This window comes from Phaethon lepturus, unplaced genomic scaffold (genome assembly GCF_000687285.1).
Source record: "Phaethon lepturus isolate BGI_N335 unplaced genomic scaffold, ASM68728v1 scaffold42954, whole genome shotgun sequence".
Classification (NCBI taxonomy): Eukaryota; Metazoa; Chordata; class Aves; order Phaethontiformes; family Phaethontidae; genus Phaethon; species Phaethon lepturus.
In genome coordinates this window covers 1-21,832 of record NW_010537845.1, presented here as the reverse complement: position 1 = coordinate 21,832, position 21,832 = coordinate 1, and the positions used below count along the sequence as shown (strand labels likewise).

General features: G+C 47.7%; 2 protein-coding genes across 2 annotated transcripts in view; one reads left to right on the top strand and one right to left on the bottom strand.

Annotated features, from left to right (window-relative positions):
* The window catches only part of XPO5 (exportin 5), a gene marked incomplete at its 5' end in the record, with an annotated part of 30,582 nt that extends 13,644 nt beyond the window's left edge, over window positions 1-16,938 (top strand). The window contains 15 exons of the mRNA XM_010286608.1: window positions 1,223-1,422; window positions 2,039-2,138; window positions 3,087-3,268; window positions 8,224-8,324; window positions 9,429-9,525; window positions 10,067-10,203; window positions 10,828-10,925; window positions 11,460-11,506; window positions 11,707-11,801; window positions 12,652-12,714; window positions 13,184-13,266; window positions 13,997-14,104; window positions 14,285-14,422; window positions 14,582-14,746; window positions 15,275-16,938. Of these exons, the coding sequence (XP_010284910.1) occupies window positions 1,223-1,422; window positions 2,039-2,138; window positions 3,087-3,268; window positions 8,224-8,324; window positions 9,429-9,525; window positions 10,067-10,203; window positions 10,828-10,925; window positions 11,460-11,506; window positions 11,707-11,801; window positions 12,652-12,714; window positions 13,184-13,266; window positions 13,997-14,104; window positions 14,285-14,422; window positions 14,582-14,746; window positions 15,275-15,415 (1,755 nt within the window). The remainder of the gene's footprint in view (window positions 1-1,222; window positions 1,423-2,038; window positions 2,139-3,086; window positions 3,269-8,223; window positions 8,325-9,428; window positions 9,526-10,066; window positions 10,204-10,827; window positions 10,926-11,459; window positions 11,507-11,706; window positions 11,802-12,651; window positions 12,715-13,183; window positions 13,267-13,996; window positions 14,105-14,284; window positions 14,423-14,581; window positions 14,747-15,274) is intronic.
* A 2,299-nt stretch (window positions 16,939-19,237) lies between these two features.
* Window positions 19,238-21,667, bottom strand: POLR1C (polymerase (RNA) I polypeptide C, 30kDa; the record flags this gene model as incomplete). The annotated part of the gene is made up of 6 exons (XM_010286607.1): window positions 19,238-19,558; window positions 19,912-20,028; window positions 20,586-20,735; window positions 20,914-21,066; window positions 21,279-21,398; window positions 21,491-21,667. Coding segments are annotated over 6 exons (836 nt in total), but the record flags the coding sequence as incomplete, so codon positions are not given.
* Window positions 21,668-21,832: the final 165 nt, after the last annotated feature.

Below are 21,832 nucleotides of genomic sequence, written 5' to 3'. Positions count from 1 at the left end.
TGCTGCACAAATGGCAAAGTGTTTCATTCCCTGCACTTCCCTCCTTCCCCTCCCCAAAAAAATTTCTGTTTAAATTTGTTGAATTGTGAAGTGATGAGGTAAATGAAAAAGTTAAATGCAAAGAAGAGGAGGATACAAGCAGCTCTAGATTCATTTTATGGGAACGTTTGCTGAATTTCCATTTTGTCACTTGTGGTGGTCTCAGTTGATTCCTTAGCTGAAGACACTAGCCATGACTAATCTCCAGACTTTCTTCTGTTACTCAACAGAATGAAGGAGCAAGAGGAGAGTACTTGTTTTCTGGATTAGCTTGAGGAGACTAGCAAAAACAGACACTATTAAAATCCATGAGCAGGTGTTTTGTTTGGTTTTGCTGAACCTAAACAGCCTGCATGCAGCATTGTTAGCTCTGAACTCCTTCCTTTAGTGGTGTTTGTGTGGGGTGGCTCTAGGATTATGGGAGCACCGTAGGACATTGCTAGTTTAGACAAAAACATTTTTTGAGGAGCTAATTAAGGGGTTCCAGTCTGCATCTTGCAACAGCTGCTGAGAAACTAGCAGGTTTGTCTTCGTCCCACTCTACTGGTCCTTGAACTACAACTCCCTCTTTCCCATGGCCTGCCAAACATCCTCACTGGAAGAGCCAAGGGCCCAGAGCTGCCCCAAAATATGTTCACATGATTTTGCTGAAGGAGATGTTTGCTGATGCTTATGCAAAGATACAGGAAGACACGGTTGCAACTATAGTGGGTAGGGAAGAAACTCAACCATTCCTGTGGAGATAGTGATAACTGTATGAATGGTTATTAACCTAGTTGTGAGCAAAGGGATGGAAGTCTGTCACTTGAGATCCAAGGGAGCAAGGTACTTTCTGTGAGCAAATAAAAGCACCAGAACTATTTTAAGGTGTGACACTGCTGTAAGGGACATGACTGCTTAGAAGAGAGAGATTTCCTCTGCTTATTTCAGTCATCTTGGAGATTAAGGTAAACTCCTTAAACTTAAGGATGATCATAGAGAGGTAGGCAGGAAAAGGGTTCTTTTAGACTAAACATTTAGAGAAACTTCGGACTGAGAAGGAGATGGCTATGTAGAGAAAAAGTAACTTAGACGTGCTCCTCCAGCTGTACTGAGTAGTATAGAACACCCCACCTCTGCCTCCCCCAGTGGCTCTGCTCCACACCAAATGCATGACATTCTTCCACTTGGATATGTTTTCTAGCCAAACTTTGAGATGTTATACAACCATGTGAAGCAGCTGCTCTCGAATGAGCTACTTCTGACACAGATGGAGAAGTGTGCCCTTATGGAGGCCCTCGTCCTCATCAGCAACCAGTTCAAGGACTATGAGCGGCAGAAAGCTTTCTTAGAGGAGCTCATGGCTCCTGTTGCTGGCTTATGGCTCTCCACAGAGATGCAGAGGTATGGGTCACTTTTCTGAGCTTTGACCTGGAGGTGTGCAGAGGTAATGTCGTGTCCCAGTAGGGGAATGTACAAAACAAAAGAGGGTGGTGGCATGACTCTTGACCTCCTCTGCTCTGGGCAGTTGTTGCGGTAATAGCTCTCTTGCAGTTCAGAAACACCCAACTAAGTCTAAATAAATGCTGTTTGTTGAAAATGGCAAGGTTAGAGTTGTTTAAGGTGATAGAAAAATACTTCCTAGCATGCTCAAAACAGTTGCAGATAATGGGAAATAAAAGATGTCTTTGCTTGGCTCTAGGAGAAGCTGGGAAGCTGAGCTATCATTACTAAAGCAAAGGTGTCCTGCAGCCCTGGGCAGCTGGGTATGCACAAGAGTTTTCCCAGCAGGGCTATCTTCATAAGAGATTCAAAAGCTTTGGGTCCTTGTGGCCCAAGAGAGCTGGAGATGTTTGGAGAGTGCACACATCTCTGGTGCTTTTTATCATGTTCATGTATGGTGTGGAGCACTAGTTAGTTTCTCTACCCTGCTCTGTATTATGTTTATTACCAGTGCAAAGCTCTGCTCAAATTCCCTGGTACAAACAATAATCCCAGTGCTGTCTCTTGCTGCTGCCAGAGTCCTCTCAGATCCTGAAGCCTTCATCTCCTATGTGGGTGCAGACAACAAAATTGCTGATCCAGTCTTGGAAGATCCTAGTGGCTTAAACCGCTCCAGAGTGAGTATCATTACCAGGAGAGGTGTAAGCCTTAGTAAGAGGGGACTCGCTTCCTTGCATCCCCCATTTCTGTTGTGGTTACACACAAGATCTCACCTGATCATCTACTTTTTAGGGTGCAGATCAGGTTTTTCAGGTTTTTCAGATTGCAGAGTAACAGGCTGGCTTTTGCCTTTCTAAGCTGCAGTAGTATGTATGTAAGCCATGCAAAACCAGATTATTCAGCAGAGTGAAGCACGCTATTCCCTACTCTTTGTGTGGCAGAGTTTGGTTTTGGAGAAGCCATTGATTTAAATGACTTCTGGAAATACGGTGTGGTGAATTGTGCTTTCTGAGCCAGGCAGTATGGAAAGTGTCATGCTGAGACTGCAGCATGGACTATAATTAAAATTAATCTGAGGAGATTTGTGTTGTTTGAGTTCAGTGACACATGTCACAAGTGAAGACATCTTCACTTCTTGGACAGACTGCAAACGGAGTTGCTATCTTTAGGTCTGGAGAAGACAGTGAAATGCAGTCCTGTCACAAAGGACAGAGAGTGTGCTTGTGATTTGGTGCTAATGCAGTTTGACCACTGTGTCATCACAGATCCCTAAATCTGTCCCAGCACATGAAGGAGATGAGGGACTGATGGTGTAGACCCTTCCATTTAGAGAGCAACCTGCCTGGTTTCTTGCATACTCATGAGACTGTATGCATTGATGCTTGTCTAACAGTGAGTTCCTAGGCCGTCCTGCCATGGCCAAGGGTCATTGAAGATGATGGAATATGTAGCATGATTGTTTGCTGAAGTTTCTTGGAAGCAAACCCACCAGAGTTTGTTTCTATCACCAGGTTAGGCTCACTGTAGGGTGATCCCTTTGAGATGGGATGATGATGTGTTTCTCTGAAAACCTATTTATTCAGGTTGTGCTGTGGCTAAGAAACTCTCCACATCTCTTGCTGCAGATAAGCTTTTGCGTGTACACCATTCTGGGAGTTGTGAAACGAGCTCGTTGGCCTGCTGCTACTGAAGAGGCGAAAGCTGGAGGATTCCTGGTGGGATACATGCCCAGTGGAAGTCCAATCTACCGTAATCCCTGCACTGAGCAGGTCCTGAAGCTTCTTGACAACTTACTTGCTCTTATAAGGTGGGTCAAGTTGACTTGAAATCATTTATGTTGACTTAAGAAATCTCTGAAAGCCAAACTGTAATAAATACATGGTATGCTCTGAGCATGTTCTCCCAGTGAAGCCAGCGGGAACACAGGCTGGTGCAGGTGCCCAAGTACTGTTCCTGACTGTTCTCAGTGGGGAATGGCACTGGGGAAACTGGAGCCTTCTGAATGTTCATTGACCTGGCCTACAAGAGTCCATCAAAGCCAATGGGAGCTTGGGCTGGGGTTGCCTCCCCGACCTCCACTGCTATAAATCTGCCACCCAGTTAATTGTTTCTCAACTAACATCTCTGCTCTGCCCTCAGCCCTTACAAGGCCATCTCTCCAGTCACCACCAGGGCAGTCCCAGCTCTCATCGCATCCTGTGTGCGTTGTTCTCTCTTCAGTGTTAAATTAAGCTGGTTTTGCTGAACATGAACACCAGCTTCCTAAAGCACTGTCTGCTGTTGAAATCAGTGGATGCATACTCTCAGGCTGTTGCTACCTCACAGTGCCTTTGCACGTCACTGGTGTTGTGTACATCTGGGGCAGCCAGAGGAGGGAGCAAGAGAAGGCAGAAAAGGGGGATCCTGAATAACACAGTTCCTAGAATTATAAAGAAGGAATCTGTCTCAGGATAACTGGTGACACTGGGATTTTGCCAAGCTTATGGGGCAGTTTTATGAGCTAACTCTACATATTGCATACTTGAAAACTTGAGGGTCTGTCCTTGGCAGGAGCCTGTTGGGGAAAGAGCATTTTCAGATCCACTTAGCTTTTTGGCTCCCAGGCCTGTGAGGAAAGAAGCCCTATTACTCAAGGTCTATCCAGTCAGGTATGTTTGGTAGGCACTGAGCTCAGGACTGTGCTGCCTCCAGTGAGGAGCAACATGCTGGACTGGTAGGACATGCACGTGCTGTCTTGGCCCACCCTAGCAGTGTTTCTCATCGCAAAGCTCTGGGTAGCACAGCAGGTGGTACTTTGGCCAGTGGGCATGGTTGAACCATCTTGTTATGGTTGTGGAGCTGTGCTTGAAGTGGTTTTGCTTTTTATCCTGGAAGGCTGAAGATCTTATCAATGAGCTTTTGGGAGAGGTTGGGTAGAGTAGAGTTGCCTGAGTACGGGTAGCCTCATGCCATTTCTTCCAGAGCCTGGAACATGCCCCGTATTGCGAGAAACAAACTAAACCAGTGCCCAAGGTCTGAACAGGCTGCAACAGACAGACTTCTTGCTTGTGCAATGCACTTACCAGAACTTGTGCATTATTAAAAACACTTGGGATCTCTGTTACAACAAGCTTAGGAGGCTATTATCAAACTCTGTTTTTCTGTCAAACTCCTACTGCACTACCTGTAAAGAAGCAGAAATTCTGTGCCTGCTTGTTTACCACCTCCAGGAAAATGCATGAGCTATGTTCTACGGCCAGTGCTTCCCCGTCAACATAAAGGAAGAGGCTCCCTTGCTGTTTCTTGAGAAAATGCATCTGTGGTGTTCGAGCATCTTCACTGCAGACCAAAATATTTTCTGAGCATGTGGTAGTAACATACGTGGAGTGGCCTGTACTTCACTCAGAGACTTTTCTTAAGGCTGGATGCTTCAACAAGAACCAATGAATGATGTATGAAGAACAGCAGATCCTCCACTTCATACCTTTCCTGGCTGCTGCTGGATGTAGGGGCCTCTTGGTGTGACAGCTGCAAGTTCATAGTTGTCCAGTGCAAATGTCAATGATGCCTATGTCTTTCTGGAGAAGTTCGAGCTTGTGCTATGGAGCTATGGTCTGTTTTTTGCTGGCTTTGAGTGCCTTTTCCGTGTACTGCTTCTTCAGGCCCTCTCTAGTGTGGATTACACAAGAGAATATGGAATCTGTAGCAGCCTGTCAGCAGGCAGGAAATACAGGGATATGAAGGCTGGCTGGCAGGAAAGCTGCCTCTGAGGATGCCTTCAGGAGCATAGTTGCATTACTACTTGGGGATGGATGCTTCTCTTCACTCTGTGCCATTAGGCAGTTTTCTGTGGGGATAAGCAAGGTCCAGTGTTGCTCATGTGCTTATGCAGGAAGCAGATGTGGAAGTCCTCACAGATTGTGTTGGTTACTGTGTGAGCAGATCTGCAAGTAACAGCAGCATGGATCTTACTGAGCAGCTGAATTGAACACCAAGTCAGGCATCAGTATAAAAAAAAAAAAAGGGGGGGGGGTGCATTTTGCAGGCTGAGCAGTTGGGTCTGCTGCTCTCTGGATGTTGTGTGGCATTCTTCTGCTGTGTTTGCTGACAGAAGCAGTAGAAGTTGCTAAGCCATTGGGCCTTTGCCAGGGTGAGTAGTTTGAAGGTAGGCCGTGGATGAGACCAAAGAGCTGAGAAGAATGAGAGGGAGTCCAGGTAACAGGATAAAGTAAGGTCATTTTGAGTGGCATAGACAGCATGCTGTTTTCCCTGCCAGCCTATCTTTTTGTGCCTACCCATATTTGTCTCTGTCTTGGTAGCTGCATTTTGAGGTTGCTGAATGATTTTGAGGTTGCTTTGTTAATCACTGCTTGCAGCTTTTTGAGTGACGATTTTCCTGTCCTCTGCAGTGCCTCATTTCATCTAGGTGCTTTCTAGCTTCTGTTTTAAATTGTTCCCTCATGAATTTAAACACAAATCACCATCTCCAGCCACCTTTAGATAAAGGCGCATTTCTGGAGTCAGTAGCTGCATGAACTGATTGGCGCAGCACCTTTATTGTGCTGGGATTTGCTCATGTTTTGTTACAAATGGACTGGCCAGGCTCAGCAAATGCACTGCATGGACAAAGGCTTTTTTGGAACTCTTCTTGATGACGTTACCAAGGCATTAATGCTGGTGAAAGAATTGTTGGATAGACATGGATGCTGTAGGCATTTTCAGCGTAGATGGCTACAGCAATAGATCAAGATTCTTCAAGCATGGGCTCTCCTAAAGGACTCATCTTCTGGCCTTCAAGCCCATCTCTCTAGGCATCAGACCCTCTTTCCAGAAGAGCTACTCTTTCCAGCAGAGCTGTGACCATTGCTGAAAATACACTTCCCCAAGTCCTGACATATCCTTTGCTTGTCTTTTCTAAAGCGTAAATGTCTCGAATTTTGTTTTTCCATGTTCTCCTGTGTGTGGGATGCCCTGGAGTGCTGCTTACTGCTGAGAGTCTCAGCTGCAACATGCTTAGGGGCCCTCATATTGGATGCTTTTTCAACTGCCATGGGGAGCAGCTGATTAGCCATTTTCTCTCAGTTACCACTGGGACCTTGCTAACGTATTACTTAAGGGAGATCAGCCTGTGAGTGAACATCTGCCCTGCCAACTGTCAAACTTGAGAAAATGCTTTAACGACTCTGAAACAACTACGGACCAAGACTGCAGCTTCAGGATATGACTGACTGACCCATCCTGCTGGGGTTAGAGCAGTGGGATTTCAAGGTTCACCCCTGCAATTCCACAGTCCTTAGGTTCGCCCCGCTGCCCTTCTGCCCAGCATGAGGCAAAGCCAACATTGGCGTGGAGCAGGCGGGAGACATACAAGAGGAGATAATTTTAGTAGCTAGGTTTCAGGATAGCCTCAAGCAGAAATGCACAGTTTTTTGAGTCAGTGGAACAGCATTATCCAAACTTTTGTGGAGGCTGGGCTGCTCCCTAGCCTCTCTTGGGAAAGTAAAACCAGCTTGTGCCCCCTTTGAGGCCTGTTGCATGGAGTTAGGTCCAGCCCAGAATGAGAGTATGAGTCATTAAGAAGTCATTTGTGTAGCTCTTTCTTCTGAAACTTACATACTTGCCTTCCTCACGCGCAGTGAGCAGGGAAGTATTTAACACTTGCAGAGAGAAATGAGATAGTTGCCGTTTCGGAGCTAACTCAGGCTCTCTGCAAACTCAGGCAGACGTCACTGCATCGAGGTTGCCAGGATTATGAAGAGACCTTAAAAAAAAAAAAAAAATTTTAAATTATTAAGTCATGAGTGAAAGCTGAGACTCTGGAGAACATACTGAGGTCTGTCTGCGCTCCCTTCCCCCAGCCATTCCCGTGTACCCCCCTGCTTTGGGAAACGCTGCTCTAGGGGGAGATACTGAGTTGCCCTTGATCACCTCTAGCAGCAGGTACAATGGCATTGCAGTTTTGGAGGAGGCTGCAGGATTTGTGCTGTGTGCAGCTGGCGACACCCAGAGTGGAGGTCTGAGGTCTCAAAGGAGAGAGGTAGGTGAGAGAGACACCCCCTGCGGAGTCCAGCTCTGAGTGTCAGTACCCTGGCTAAGAGGGGACCCTTTTTGGCCTGGATGGCAAGAACCAGCCACCCGTGGCTGAATTGGTGTCCCTCACGGAGAGCTGACTGTGGCCGCCTCCTGATGACGCGGAATTGTTCCCAGCTGGATGTTTTGTCCAGGGGGCACATGTGTCTGCCATGAGTAACATCTGATCAGACTGATGTTCTCCCTAGAGTCCCTCCAATGCCACCTGTCATTCTGGGGACTGTGACCCATCCCTGGAGGGCAGTGTGTGTATTTTGGAGCTGAAACAGCCCCTCCCTCTGCAGGGGCCTTAGGTGCAGAAGGTGTTTTGAGATTACAGAATCCGTGTCTTGTCAGTTTTAAAAATACATGTCTGTATTCTCAACAGCTAATAAGCTGTTGCCAGCATCGACTGGAGAATTGCTGGGAGTTTTTACTGCCAGTGCGTGCAAGGGGTGGGGTGAACTGAAATAAGTGGAAGGGGCAGCCAGGAAATTCAGGACATGAGGTGGAGTCACTCCATGTCTCTGTCGGGCCAGCTTCCCCAATATTTTTGCAGGTGGGGAAGGGGGATCCCATGCACACGTGCTTGGTCTCACCTTCCTCATCATCTGCCTCAGAGGAGCTGTTCACAAGCTGAAGGAGAGGATCCCACTGTCAAGGGCAAAAGGAGTTGACCCACATGAGTATAAACGAAGTGCTCTTCTGTTTCAGGACTCACAACAATCTCTACATGCCAGAGGTGGTGGCGAGGCTGGGGGAGACGTTTGCAAAGGCCTTAGATATGCTGGAGGTGGAGAAGAATGCCATCCTAGGTACGGGGCTTCTCTTCGGGAAGAATGCGTGGGCAGATTCTCAGAGGTATTTGAGGTAGTGGTCCACTGATAGCAGTGGAAGTGAAGAGGGCCTGGTGAGCCAGCTTCTTCATGGTACTGGTAGCTCAGCTATGATTTGAACCTGCTGACATGAAGAAGTTAAATAAGTTATTGGTCTTGGACAAACTGGTTTCCTTTGCATGAAGTGAAGAGTACCCTACCAAACTGCTTATCCTAGCTGGGTGGTCTCTGCAGCATGGCATTTCAGGTTAGGGAGACTGACGGTGCTGCAATTGCCTGCCTTCGAGCAGAATTAGTGCTCAGCAGGATCCCTGAGTGCTGGTGCAGAGACCTCTCCTGGAGGGCAAGAGCCAAGTCCTGCAGTATGGCCCTGTCATTTGTTTCCAGACAGTGTATTACAAAGAGGCTTTGGAACCATCTTAAAAGACGTTTGAGCTTGTGAACATAGAAGCCTTTCCAGCCAAGAAGTGGGTGGCCTTGTAGATACAGTGTGGCCTATGACTCTGGAAGTTGGGGTTTAATTTCAGGTTCTGACAGGCAATTAAATATTTCAGGGAAGTTGCTTTGTCTTTCTTATCTCTGTTTCCTATCTGTAAAAATGAGGAGATGCTTCCTTTACCTGTTTTCTGTGACGTATAAACTCTCTGTGAACCACTGCACATAAAGCAGCAGGGCCTTGATCTCTGCTCTAAACTTTTTAATATCATAGTTCAACAGTAGCTTGTGTCCTGACAGAGAGGAATACAAACCTGAAGTGATGGGCTATTAGAGGAGCTGCACAACTGTTAGCTTTGCTTCTGAGTGGGTTCTGATAGCTCCAATAAGTTTTGCTTTGGAGAAATGAGGGGACTATAACAACCTTAGTAGGAACACCTGAGCTCTGGGTACAACTGACCTGAACTTGGCTGACCTCTGAGGGGAGGTTCTGCCCTAGGGTTGCTGCATGTCTTCCGATTTGGCTGCATGTTGATCTTGCCAAGCACTTCCCTCACTGCTGTCAGGCTGGCTGGAGCCTGTTCAGCACGTTCTGAAGGTGCACTGTGCACTCTCGTTAATGTAGCTGAAGCTTATTCTTTCCCACAGGTCTCCCTCAGCCTCTGCTGGAGCTTTATGACTCTCCTGTTTACAAAACGGTCTTAGAAAGGATGCAGGGCTTTTTTTGTACCCTCTACGACAACTGGTAAGATCACCAGCTATCCCCCCCCACAATCCAACACTGCACAGCTGAAGCAGCAGGCTATTGCTGAGTGCTGACTTCTAGAGTTAGACTTGTCGTGTGAGCTGTATCCTATAATATCCAAGTATGAGCTGCAGTGGTGAACAATACTCAGTGGTTGTAACCTACCACATACACATGGAACAGAGTCGCTGGACAAAGTACATCAAAATATGGATATGCTTTTAGTTCTTCTGCTGTTAGGTAGTTGGATTGGAGAACTTACCTGATATCCTGACCTAGTTTGTCTCTTTGCCACTTTTAATCATGTGTTAGGATACATCAGCACTTGAAAGTGTATTTTAGTGCTTAAATGCTTAATTCGTTGTCCCTCTGCATGTATCCCAGAAAAAAAGAGATACTGTGCTAAAATTTCTCTGTAGTACTTGTTTAAGAACATGACAACTGTCTGGTATCAAGATGATGGTACTTGGCAGCCTTTGCAGGGCAGAGGCGTGGTACCTGTTACCTAGCAGACTTGCAACTAACTTGTTTTTTGTTGAAGTTTCCATATCCTGGGAAACGCAGGCCCCTCCATGCAACAGGACTTCTACACCGTTGAGGGTCTCGCCACCCAGCTCCTCAGCTCAGCTTTCATCAACCTCAACAACATTCCTGATTACAGACTGCGTCCCATGCTCCGTATCCTTCTGTCACTGTCTCAGGCCAGCTAGGGAGGCTTTGAGCACATAGTTGAAAACCTGGTGGCTTTGTAGCATAATTTTCAGCATGGCCAAGCCAAAGAAGGGCGATTGAGGAGGTAAACAAGCAGGGATACACCTGGTGTGGGTGAGATGTGAGGCTAGGAGGGCACAAGCAGAAACAGCAGTGCATGGGGTCAGAGAGACTAAATGTAAAGGATTTGTGTGGTCCTAGAGGTGCCACTGAGAGGGGGGTAGTGCCTTCTGGGGAGCAAGGGCAGTTGGATAGTGTAGGAGCTTGGCAGTACGGTGTCTGACTAGACTTTGTGCTTGTGTGGGAGGCCATCTGGGGTTCCCAGGCCACTTTCCAGGCCTGGACATTTAGTGTCACAGGTAGGAAATGGGCTTTAAGCACCCTTAGCTGAACTGTCAGGAGAAGAGGTTGAACACCTCATGCTCTTAGTGTTTAGAGATGTCACTTGTTAATTCAGGGCTGTGAGAAGATGGGCTTCAAGGAGTCAGTCACTTGGCCTCCCAGTGGAATGAGCTGCTTTGGGTGGTGTGCTACAGTCTCCCTAGCAGCTGGCCATATGTGCTGGGTCTCTTCCTTAACTGGTCTGTGCAGGTGTGTTTGTGAAGCCCTTGGTACTCTCCTGTCCTTCAGAATACTACGAAACCCTTGTCTGCCCCATGCTGGGACCACTCTTTACCTATCTGCACGTGGTAAGAAAACAGCTTGTTTGATGCCTGTTTCTTGGCAGCCCAGACTCCTTGTAGCAGCTGGCAACAACATGTGAGAATGTCCATCTCTCCAAAGCCAGCAGAGATGAGGGCAGAGCCTTAATGCTTAATGATTTTAATGCTGTTTAGGGGGGGCTTTTGAGATGCGTTGAACCCTGGCTGTTGCACAGCGCCCCTTGCTGTGTAATTCAGATCTCTGGATATTGGCTCCTCAACCTTGAGCCCTGAGAATTTTTGTGTTTGGTTTGTTGGGGTTGTTTTTTGCCAGTGTCCCTTTGTTTTCCTGACAGCTCACTCAGATTCCTACAGCCAGCACAGCCACAGCATCTTGCTTTGGTAGCAGTTCTTGTCCCATTCGCAGTGGGGCTTGGCATGAGAGATGTGTTTAAAGTTCTTACTGTGCTTCTATCAGCAGCTGTCACTGCTTTCAAGTGAGAGTGGCACTTGGGCCTCTTTGCATTGGGTTCAGCATGGCTCCTTAGGAAGGTATTGAATCTTTCCTTTTGTCTTGAACAGAGGTTGTCTCAGAAATGGCAGGTGATCAACCAGCGAAGCATGCTCTGGTAAGCTGTCACGCCTTGATATGAGTACTGAAAGGGAGAAACGGGAAGTGGGGTGAAGCTTTGGCCCTTTGCCCAGGGAATAGCCCTGCCAACAGAAGGCTGGAAAACACTGTTTCTCCCGATCGTGGCGCAGTCCCTGTGCTTGGGCAGAGGGGATACTCTGCCCTTGGCTCCTTCACACTAAAACCTGTTCTCCTCAGTGAGGATGATGCTGCAGATGACAACCCCGAGTCTCAGGAGATGCTTGAGGAACAGCTGGTCAGGCTGTTGACCCGAGAAGTCATGGATCTTATCAGTAAGTGAAATCAAGCTAGGTCCCCTGGGATATTTGGGAATTTGCCCTGGAGAGGATAACGGGAATTGCCAATGTGTAGTAAAACTTAACTGTAGTGGCCAGTAGTATTTAACATAATCCTTAGAAGCTAGGTGTGAGACAAGTTAACCCTGCCAAAATCTTAGCTATAACCTAGTAAGAGAGCAATTAAAAACCTTCAGAAGAGTTTTCTTCCTTTTGTTTAGCGTTCCATGTTTTTGGCACTGTCCCTGTAGGAGTCCAGTCCTCCTTTGGAATCTGGGTTCTCCCTTTCTGTGCCCTGGAGCCCGATACAGAACATCGGTTTGTGGACAACCTGAAAGTAGAACAGTTTTGTTTCTGGCAACAATTTCTGTGTCTCTAGCCAGGCAGAAGGAAGGAGTCCCTCCCCCCAGGCAATCTCCTTGGGTTCCCTTTCTCCAACATCGTGTTTTTGCCAGTGTGGCTTTGAGCAGAGATGCTGCATAGAGATTACAGGTCCTCAACCTTATATCTCCTTTCTTTATCTGCCTTTTTTCCTTAGATGCCACTCTTCTGCTCTTCTCAGATTCTAGGTTTCAAATGGTTTTGCACATTCCTGGTTCTCAGTAGTTTGAAGCAGCCACCATGCAGCAAGTTCCACTGGGAGGATGCTGTGGGTGGGGTGTTTCAGCCTTCCAGGTAGTGCAGTAGTTGGCTTTTATACTGGGCTTTCAGATTATTTGGATACCGTGTAAGAGCTGAGGGAGCTTGAAGCAGCTGTGAGCCCATCAGAATCTGTAGGATAATCTCTGCATGTTCTGAAGTAGCAGTTTCCCTTTTCTGCTCCTCTGACCTGCAACTGTTTTTGCAGCTGTTTGCTGTGTTTCTAAGAAAGGTGTTGAGCATAACACTACTGCTGCTGTAGACGGAGATGGTGAGTAAATGCCCACCTTTGCCTTTCCTCCCCTTGGTGTGTGCAAGCACTTTTCCAATTTCTTAAGAGGGAGAGGCCGGCCTGTTGCTGGAAGTCTGTGTGAGGGGTATCTGTGTGGTACGAAACTTTTACCTCTCTCCTGGCCAATGTGTCTGGGGGCCACAGCAAAACCTAGTCTAGCCTAGGAACAGTTGTGCTGTAGGGTTCACAGGTAGCATCTTCGAGCAGCTGATTCTTAAGGTACCAAGAAGAGGGCTGAGGAGAAGAGGGGGGAGTGCAAGGTCTTCCCGAGAGCTGGAGGTAGCTAGTTGGGTGCCCTTCCTGCCCGACAAAGGGTGGGTGCTTTTTGCTTGGAGAGAGATGTTCTGGCAAGCTGTGCTGTCCCCTGGCTCCCAGCTTAATTCTTGCTGTGCCTCCCTCAGTCCTCGGGAGGCCGTGTTCACAGTGCTGCCTTTTCTCTGCCCTTCAGATGACGAGGCGATGGCCACAGAGGTGACTCCCCCTGCCAGTGCAGAGCTCACCGAGCTCGGCAAGTGTCTGATGAAGCAGGAGGTAAGAGTGCATGCTGACTTCCACCATCCTTTCTGTGGGCTTCTTGTCACTCGTGTCTGGGGTGCAGCCAGATGCTGCTACAGAGATGTAGGCTGCAGGAGCATTCTCCAGTGTGGCAATCTTCTCTTGGGAACATACTTAGGTAAGGGCCTTGTTAATGATTGCAGAAGCCACAAAGCAAATGGGGGCTAGGATCCAGCATACAATGCAGCTACAGAGTTTCAGCACTTCCATGGGTGAGGCCCTGGGATTTCAGCCCCCAGGGTGTTCCCTGGCTCTGCCTCCATCCTGGGTGCCAGCCTTCATGAGGAAGACCTTCACCCAGCAGCTGTTTTTTTTTCCCGTAAAATCTGCCAGAGCTGGCACAGGAGCTAAAGTGTTAATGCAACCCAATCTGCAGAGTACCTTCATCCTGACACCTCTGTTCTGTCCCGTGGATGCTTCAGAAGCTCTTATAAGCTGTTGCACTGACTTGAGAGTGGCAGCTGATGGGAGTCCCGAAGTGATGAAGGGAGCAGGTTTGCTTGACATTGGTTCCTCATGGTTAGGGTGGTGCACACTGGGTGCCTTTGAGCATCTTCAGGTGCAGCAGCAGCACACAGGATTCTCAGAAGACAACCCCAAGGAGCTCCTGCAGAGTCCCTGGATTGTTTCTTGGCTCCCTTCAGGTATGAACCCTGGAGGTGGGAAATAGTTTCTCTGACTGGTTTACCTCTCTACTCCTTTTCAGGATGTTTGCACCGCGCTGCTGATCACTGCTTACACATCCCTCTCCTGGAAGGACACCTTGTCCTGCCAAAGAACCACAACACAGCTGTGCTGGCCACTGCTGAAACAGGTACTTCTGGGAGAAAGAAGGGATTAGTTCTGGCAGGGTTGGGAGAGGAAGTTCTGAATGTAGCAAGAAGTGTGGCTGCTTCACCCTTGGGCACCTTCTCCCTTGGGAAAACTGAGCTTCTGCAGAAAGGCAGATAGGTATCAGTATCCTGGTTCCGTGCTGACAGTGCCTCCTCCCCAGGTGCTTCCAGGAAACCTCCTGCCTGATGCTGTGTCCTGGTTTTTCACAAGTGTGCTGAAGGGCTTACAGACACATGGGCAGCACGATGGCTGCATGGCAGCTCTTGTCCACCTGGCTTTCCAGATCTACGAGGCCTTGGTGAGAAATTCTGCTGTCTGTCCAGATGCCAGGTTGGCTGGAGAGTGGTGGAAAACTAATCCATGTCCGCTTGGGATGGGGCAGAGGAGCTATCGGCCCCCTAAAGAGGGCAGGGCTGCTCTTCTGTCAGAGCTGTGTTAACCGTACTTCTCCATGCAGCGTCCTCGCTACACTGAACTGAAGGCAGTGATGGAGCAGATCCCAGACATCCAGAGGGACTCTTTGGAACAGTTTGATTCAAAGCTTCTCAACCCAACGCTGCAGAAAGTGGCAGACAAGCGCCGGAAGGATCATTTCAAGCGCCTCATCACAGGTTGCATTGGGGTAGGTGATATCCTAGAGGAAAATGAACCTGTTTGGTTTCATGCTGGTACCCTGCAAGAAGTGACAGGGCAGCCTGCCTGCCTCTCCCCAACCAACCCCCTTCCCAGCCAGGAAGCTGTCACAGCATATTCTGGGTGTTTGTTCTGTTTCTTTTCAACCTGGAGGTACAGTGGGAATGGCAGCACAGACTGAGCAGCCCCTCCAGCAGTGACTTCTCACTGAGAGGCAGGGAGTACCGTGCACAAAGACGCTGGGAAACAGCGTGTAAAATGTTTGAACAGGGCTACAAAGTGGGTGCTGGGCTTTTGTGAGGCATTGGAGCCTGGTGGCATTGTTAGATGCTGGGGAGCTGGTGCACTGGTGGTTACCTCAGTGCCCTAGCACTTGGGAAGGACCAGGCCTGAGACTGCCCAAAATGCAAGCATGGGGTCTGGGCCTAGGGGTTGCTCAGAATCTGGGGTCTGCCCCTGCGCTGAGTGGGGCTATGAAGGCAGTAATGACTGATGCCTGCCTGTCTGTCCTCTGCAGAAGCCCCTCGGGGAGCAGTTCCGCAAGGAGGTTCATATCCGGAACCTCCCATCTCTCTTCAAAAAGGTGAAGCCATCACTGGAGACGGATGTGCTAGAAAATGAGGATGGAGACGGCCTCACTGCACTCTTTGAGCCCTGAGCCCAGGATGCTGCAACCATCTTCTCCCCTACCTTTATATTTTGTTTCTCCTCATAGTAAGCACATTAGATTCTCTTTGTCACCGCCTCCACAAGCGTTCATTTGAATAAAGCCCCTTATGGGTCCTGTCCCACTCACCTCCCTACACTGGGATGGGGCCTGCAGTGGCGCTTGAACCAGTCTATTAAGCTTTCCTTGATTCCCTCCCCTCCATAGGATGAGCTTCTTCAGACCTCTGCTTCTCTGCAAGGTGGGAGCTGAGCTCATAGACTCCATTAGGTAAAGCTTGGTCATCCTGTAGCCTTGGGTCACTCTAGCTCCCCTTCTTCATCCCTTGGGGTTTAGGATTAATGCAAGGGGCAGTGCCATGTGAAAAGGGGCTACCCTAATCTTCCTCTGGGTGCTAGCAGCCAGGCTTTGTAGGGAACACATCAGACACTCCTGTCGTGCCTGTCGGCACTTGTCCCTAGCAGACTGGTATTCTGGTGAATCCATTTCCCTCCAGGATGCCAAGCCTGGGGCTGAGGGCTGTGTGCCAGGAGGCCTAGCAGTGCTCTAGGATCTCCCTCAAGATCAGCCTTTCTAAGGTGCAGCTGCTCTCTAGGAGGAGGCAGACACTGTCATACATATATATACATGTATATGTATCTATATATGATCATACAGCTTGTTCTACCCAGAGCCAAATGGAAGGCTTTTACTTTGTGCCAGCCTTTCTTGGACATCTCTTGGGGGAACAGGACAGATTACTTTTTTTATTATTATTATTTTTTCTTTTTACCATGCCCTGTAGACTAGAACATGGTCAGTGCAGGGTACACAAAATTTGGACCAATATCTGAAGCACCTGCAAACTAAAAGGGATCTCCTCACCCTATTGCTGTGGAGGTGACAGTAGCCTGTGTTTTTACCCAGTCTGGTACTTCTTAGAGAATTGCATGGTGGGGCAGGAGGGGTGGAGTTTATACTGCAGTTTACAGGAGGAAGCCAAGTCAGAAACCGGGTTTTAGATGAGGTGGGACACTACCAAGCCACTCCAGTCTACAAAGCTGGTTCGTCTTACATGACAAATGGTTCACTCAATCTATCCTAGCGTTAGCACAGGAGCTGGGAGGGTCTATCCAGAGCTAGCTGGTGGTGTGCCATCCAGGAGACAGAACAAGTAATAAACTGGTGGGCAGAGAAGGTGGTCTCTCCACTTGGAGAGAGAAAAGCTGGGGTTGGGAGCACAGAAAGAAAGAGCAGGCCTTGGGAATCCACTCACCGTCCTGTCCCTGCTGTTCTACCAGCACCCTCCACTTTTTTTTTAACCTCTGAGCTAACATGGCTCCTGGCTCTAGCAAAGGCTGGGTGTATTTATTGTGTTGTGATATTTTTAACATTCTGTGACTTCATGCTAGACACAAGGGGTTTTTTTTAAATGGTTTTTAGAACCTCTTTTGTAGGAATGTTTAAATCCAAAGCTGTCTCTGAACTGGTTGTGTTACACCTCTGAATGTGAGTAAAACTATTCCAGTTTCATATAGATGGTGTCCTGGTTTCATTTTTATTCTTTTATCTGTTTCAGTAAGATCTGAGACCTCTGTTCTTCCTCCGTTGTCTTCCTAAGGATTGTTCAGCATTCCTTATTCCAGCTACCAAAAAGGGAGCACCTTTGCTGGTAGTCAGTACACTTTATCAGGGAGGAGATGAACGATTACAGACTACGTAATTAAATTCGCAGGCAAGGGGAAAATTGCATTCAAAAGTAATACTGTGTATGTCACTTGTATTAATTCCACAACAGCTGCTAGGTCCCAGTTTACAGCTTGAAGGGTGCTAAAGTAGCCTCCAAGCCAAACCCTAGCTATTGCTGGGAGGAGTAATGTCTTGTGATAGTACTGTAGTTCAGCCATAACTCTCTCAGCTGACCTTTTCAGTGTATCACAGGAAGGTGATGTAGCTATTGCCTTTGGTCTGTCCCCTCACCTGATGAAGGCTGCATGAAAGGTGTCTCATAACAAAAGCAGAAGCCCTCAAGGAGGTGGGCGTGAGCAACATCAATGTAAGTTTTTGTTACAAAACCTTTTTCTGAGGCCCCAGCTGTAATCCAGCTCGTCATGGAAGCTGCCTCAGCTTGTTTAAACAGAAAGGATCCAGCTAGAAATTACTATTTTTCAAATGGGATTAATACCTAAATGGTGTTGATCAGGCACTAGCCACAGCCTGGATGGAAAAGAACTTTTCTATGCTTACTCTGGCACTGGCACTATACCCCTGTGTTCCTCATACATGTGAGGCAGGTACTGCACAGCTGAGCTGGCTTAAGTTTTAAGAGAGCAAAAGCCCTGGGAAGGTTGGCTAAGGCTGTCAGGAGCTCTAAATGGGACTTAGGTCTAGCTCTTAGGTTCCCAACACTCCCTTCTAAGGCTAAGCAAATGAATGAGACCCTGTTCCAGCCACAGTCCCTGCAAGCCCACTGAAAGAACATAAGGTGCAACAGCCAGCAAACACAGCTGTAAAACACTGACAGCTCCCAGAACAGCCCTGACAGGGAAACAGACACTTTCCCCAGCAACCAATTACCAGCTGTCTTGGAAAAAAATGTGGAAGCAGGGCAGGGGTCTGCTATACAGTATAGTGGCATGGGACAGGTTGGGAGTGTAGCCAGGATGTCAAGCATACCCCTTCCCTATAGCACGTCCACCCTAACACCTATAAGGATGTTTACAGTATAAGTAACTACATTCCAGTGAAACAGGCAAAGAAAAAGTATGATTTGCTACACTAAATTCTAGCCCTGTAGTAAGGACTGACTTAGTACTGGTGTATCCCAGTTAAGTCAATCCAGCCATTCTCTGAAGTTCCTTCATGAACTTGTAAAGAGAGACTTCCACAAGCCAAGACCTACCTGGTGCTGACTAACAGTAGTGCTCACCACTGAGACTAACTTGCAAGTCCTCCCAGGCTTCCCTGGGTGGAGACAGGTCTTTGACTGCCATTTGCCCTCCACCATAGGGCTTCAAGGTCAGCCTAAAGTCTGTTCAGTCACTGAAAGGGAGAACAGAGTGGTCAAATCTAACGCCTGGGAAGAAATGTATTACCTTGAGCTATTTAAGAAGGGACAGTCAGTCCTTACAGAGCATGTTTTTAAACCCCATCTTTGCAAAGAGAAGCCCAGTACTGTATCACAGAATGGTTGGGCTAGAAGGGACCATCAAAGACCATCTAGTTCAACTTCCTACTGTGGGCAGGGACATCTTTCACTAGACCAGGTTGCTCAAAGCCCAGTACAACTTGACCATCAACACTTGGGGCATCCAGAAGTCATCGGGGCAACCTGTTCCAGCATCTCACCACCACCCTCATTGTAAAAAAAGTCTTATGTCCAGTCTGTCTACTCTCTTTCAGTGGAAAACTGTTGCCCCTTGTTCTGTCACTACAGGCCCTGATAAAAAGTCTTTCTCTATGTTCCGTTTATATATTGAAGGCCACAGTAAGGTCTCCCCAGAGCCTTCTCTTCTTCAGGCTGAGGAACCCCCATTCTCAGCCTTTCTTCGTAGGAGAGGTGTCCCAGCTCTCTGACAGAACAGCCTTTTATCCACCACATTAACTACCCCAGAGCTGATTTGAAACACCTGCAAAACAGTCCTGCAGTGATACCAACTTGTTAAATCTCACTGACCTGCTGTGAAGTGCTTTACTACACTGCCATATCAGTCCGTTTCACATACTGTATACAATCTAAAATAAATGCTATTAATCATTTTTCTTTAGATCTGCTGCCGCTTTCTTCTCTGTGTTATTACAGTCTCATAGTTGTGAACAGCACAGAAGACAGCTGTAAAGAAAAGCTTTTATTTTAGTGCATCTCCTCACTGAGGCTCATTCATTACCACCAGAAAACAAACCCAAAGAGATAGTCCTAGGACTCTTAACAAGCCCATCTCAAACCTCTTGCCTATGCAAGAGGAATCACCCCTACAGGCAGGTGCAGGAAGCCCAGAACAGCAGCGCAGGGATACGAATCCCACCTACAGCCTCGTCATTCCATAGGCACAGAGTCCAGCTCATTCAGGAAGCGCTGACATTTTCCCATCAGGATCTTGATGGCTTCGCTCACCAGCACATCTGGAGGCAAGATACCCGTTGACTCCACTGAAACTGCACAGAAGACACAAGTCAGCACAGCCACTAGGCAGCTTCAGCCTACACCTGGCTCCAGGCTCCAGCATTTCTGTCCCTTGTCTTCCCTTACACCACACTTCTGACAAGCCAGATCTTCACAGCCAGAGGAGAAGAGGTTACATTTGCCACAGGAAGCACAAACACATTCAATCCCAAAGCACCAGAAAACCACAACCTCAGTAGTTACCCACCAGAACATGAATGTATGAATGCCAATGATGTGGGGGAAAAGGTGAGGCAGAGACTCAGCCATACATGCTTGCCAGTCTCTGCTTGTTTGCACAAACCACAGCAGGGCTCCATGTTCTGTGGAAAACGGGGGCACTTACAGATGTAATGGTTTCGCACTCTTGCCAGGCGCACAAGGTTTTTCAAACCCTCATGACGGAAAACTTCTCTGCTGAATGTGTCCAACCGTGCATTAGCTACTCTTGCCACCTTTTTTCCTAAAAGAGAAAAGATGAAATGAGATGGATGCCTGCAGCAGATGGGTCCCTCGTGGTTACAGCAGGTGCTTACCCCTCAAACATGCTCTCCCCCATCAGCAAAGACAGCAAAGCCACAAATATAAAGAATTAGCACATCCCTGACATGAAACTCCAACCTGACAGAACCGGTTTTCTTGAACAGTTCCAACCCAAACACAAAGCTTGTATGTATCCCTGGGCAGGACACCAGAAATCTTCTCCATGCTCAGTTGCTGGAAAGAGCAAGCTCGCTACTCAGCCTTACAGACAAATGAACAGTACTGGAAAGCTGCAGCCAGCAGCCGCAGGGCTCTGCGGACAGACACCCAATGCCTTAGCATTTCAGGGAGATCCCAGTTCATCACTCAAGGCATCTGCATGTGACAGCCACTCATCCATAAAACCAGGCTCAGAATAGCATGAACAGTTGCTGATCAGTAAGACAACATCACAACGTGGTTTTGTCTCTACAAGGTTTAGCTCTAGTCTCTCATCACTTGTAAGGAACAAGGCACTTCAGAGCAGGAAAAAAGTACCCTTGATGTTCTGGATCTCAATGACTCCAGGGGAAAAGCACTTCTGCAACATCTCAGCTGCCTCATCCTCAATAGGCTGCAGGAGAGTAATGTCAGGAAGCAGTCGATAACTAGCTGTGGCCACAGGAGAAAACTTGGCATGATCTTTACCTGCACAAGGAATTAAGAGTTAAGGATGAGGGCAGGCCTCAGAGAACAAAAGTGCAAGGATGCCAGGGCCTAAAGTTCCAGGGGGAAAGCCAGTTCTCCCCGCTTCCCCTTCACACAGCTGTACCCTAATCCAAGCACTCACACTCCTCCTCCTGCTGTCCCAGGACCCACGACTCACCTATACCCTTGACACAGTGCATAAGCACATCTATTTCCTGGCCAGGTCGCAATAGTGCAATGAGGATGTCATCATGAACAGGTCGGAAGTCAGCATCTGGAAAGAGGTCTGTCTGATTCCCCAAGGGCACCCACGTCATATGTTTACTGTACACTGCGAAGAGAAGCCACAAGCATCAGCCAGCTGCTGTCTCAAAACAGGTTGCTGACCTGTACAGGACTACAGATGGCAAAAAGTAAGTTTAACAGAATGAGGGAATCAGCTTTCATTGCTCCCAGGGCTGAGAGAACAGACTAAATCCTGTCTCCCAAGACCAAAGAAAGAAAAAAAACAGCATCTATTTTTAGGACAGGGAGAGAGCTCACCTTTGTGATTGAAGTATAGTTCATTAGGATCAGATGATTCCTTGGCTGCCTGAGGGTTTCGGCTGCATTTTATTTTCAGCCGGAACTGCAGAGTATCAATTTCTGTGCCTTCTTCATCTCCTGGGGAGAACAGCGTTAGCATCTATGGAATTATGCTTCTGCTCAGTTTATTGGGGGAAACCTTCAGTATTTCTGTTTGATCCAAGACTCACCTTGGTTTCTATATTCAAAGAGTCGAGGGTCAGCTCGGATAGGGATGAGGCCCAACCGATGAGCCAGAATTTCATCCTGCACAATAGATGTGTTGTTGTACACAAAGACTTTCTCTACAGCCATTGTTGGCACCTCAGGGAGACAATGGATCAAGTCAGTATAAAATGACAGTTGAACTAATCCCAACAGAATATCAATCTTGAGTGTCCCTTCTCTCCCGTAAATAATTACCCTACAGACTCTTTTGAGTGGTTATTTCTGCCAAACCAGGCTGCCTGATATACCTTTACACCCAATATGTCCCCTTTCCTACTTTCACAGAATCACAGAATCACTAGGTT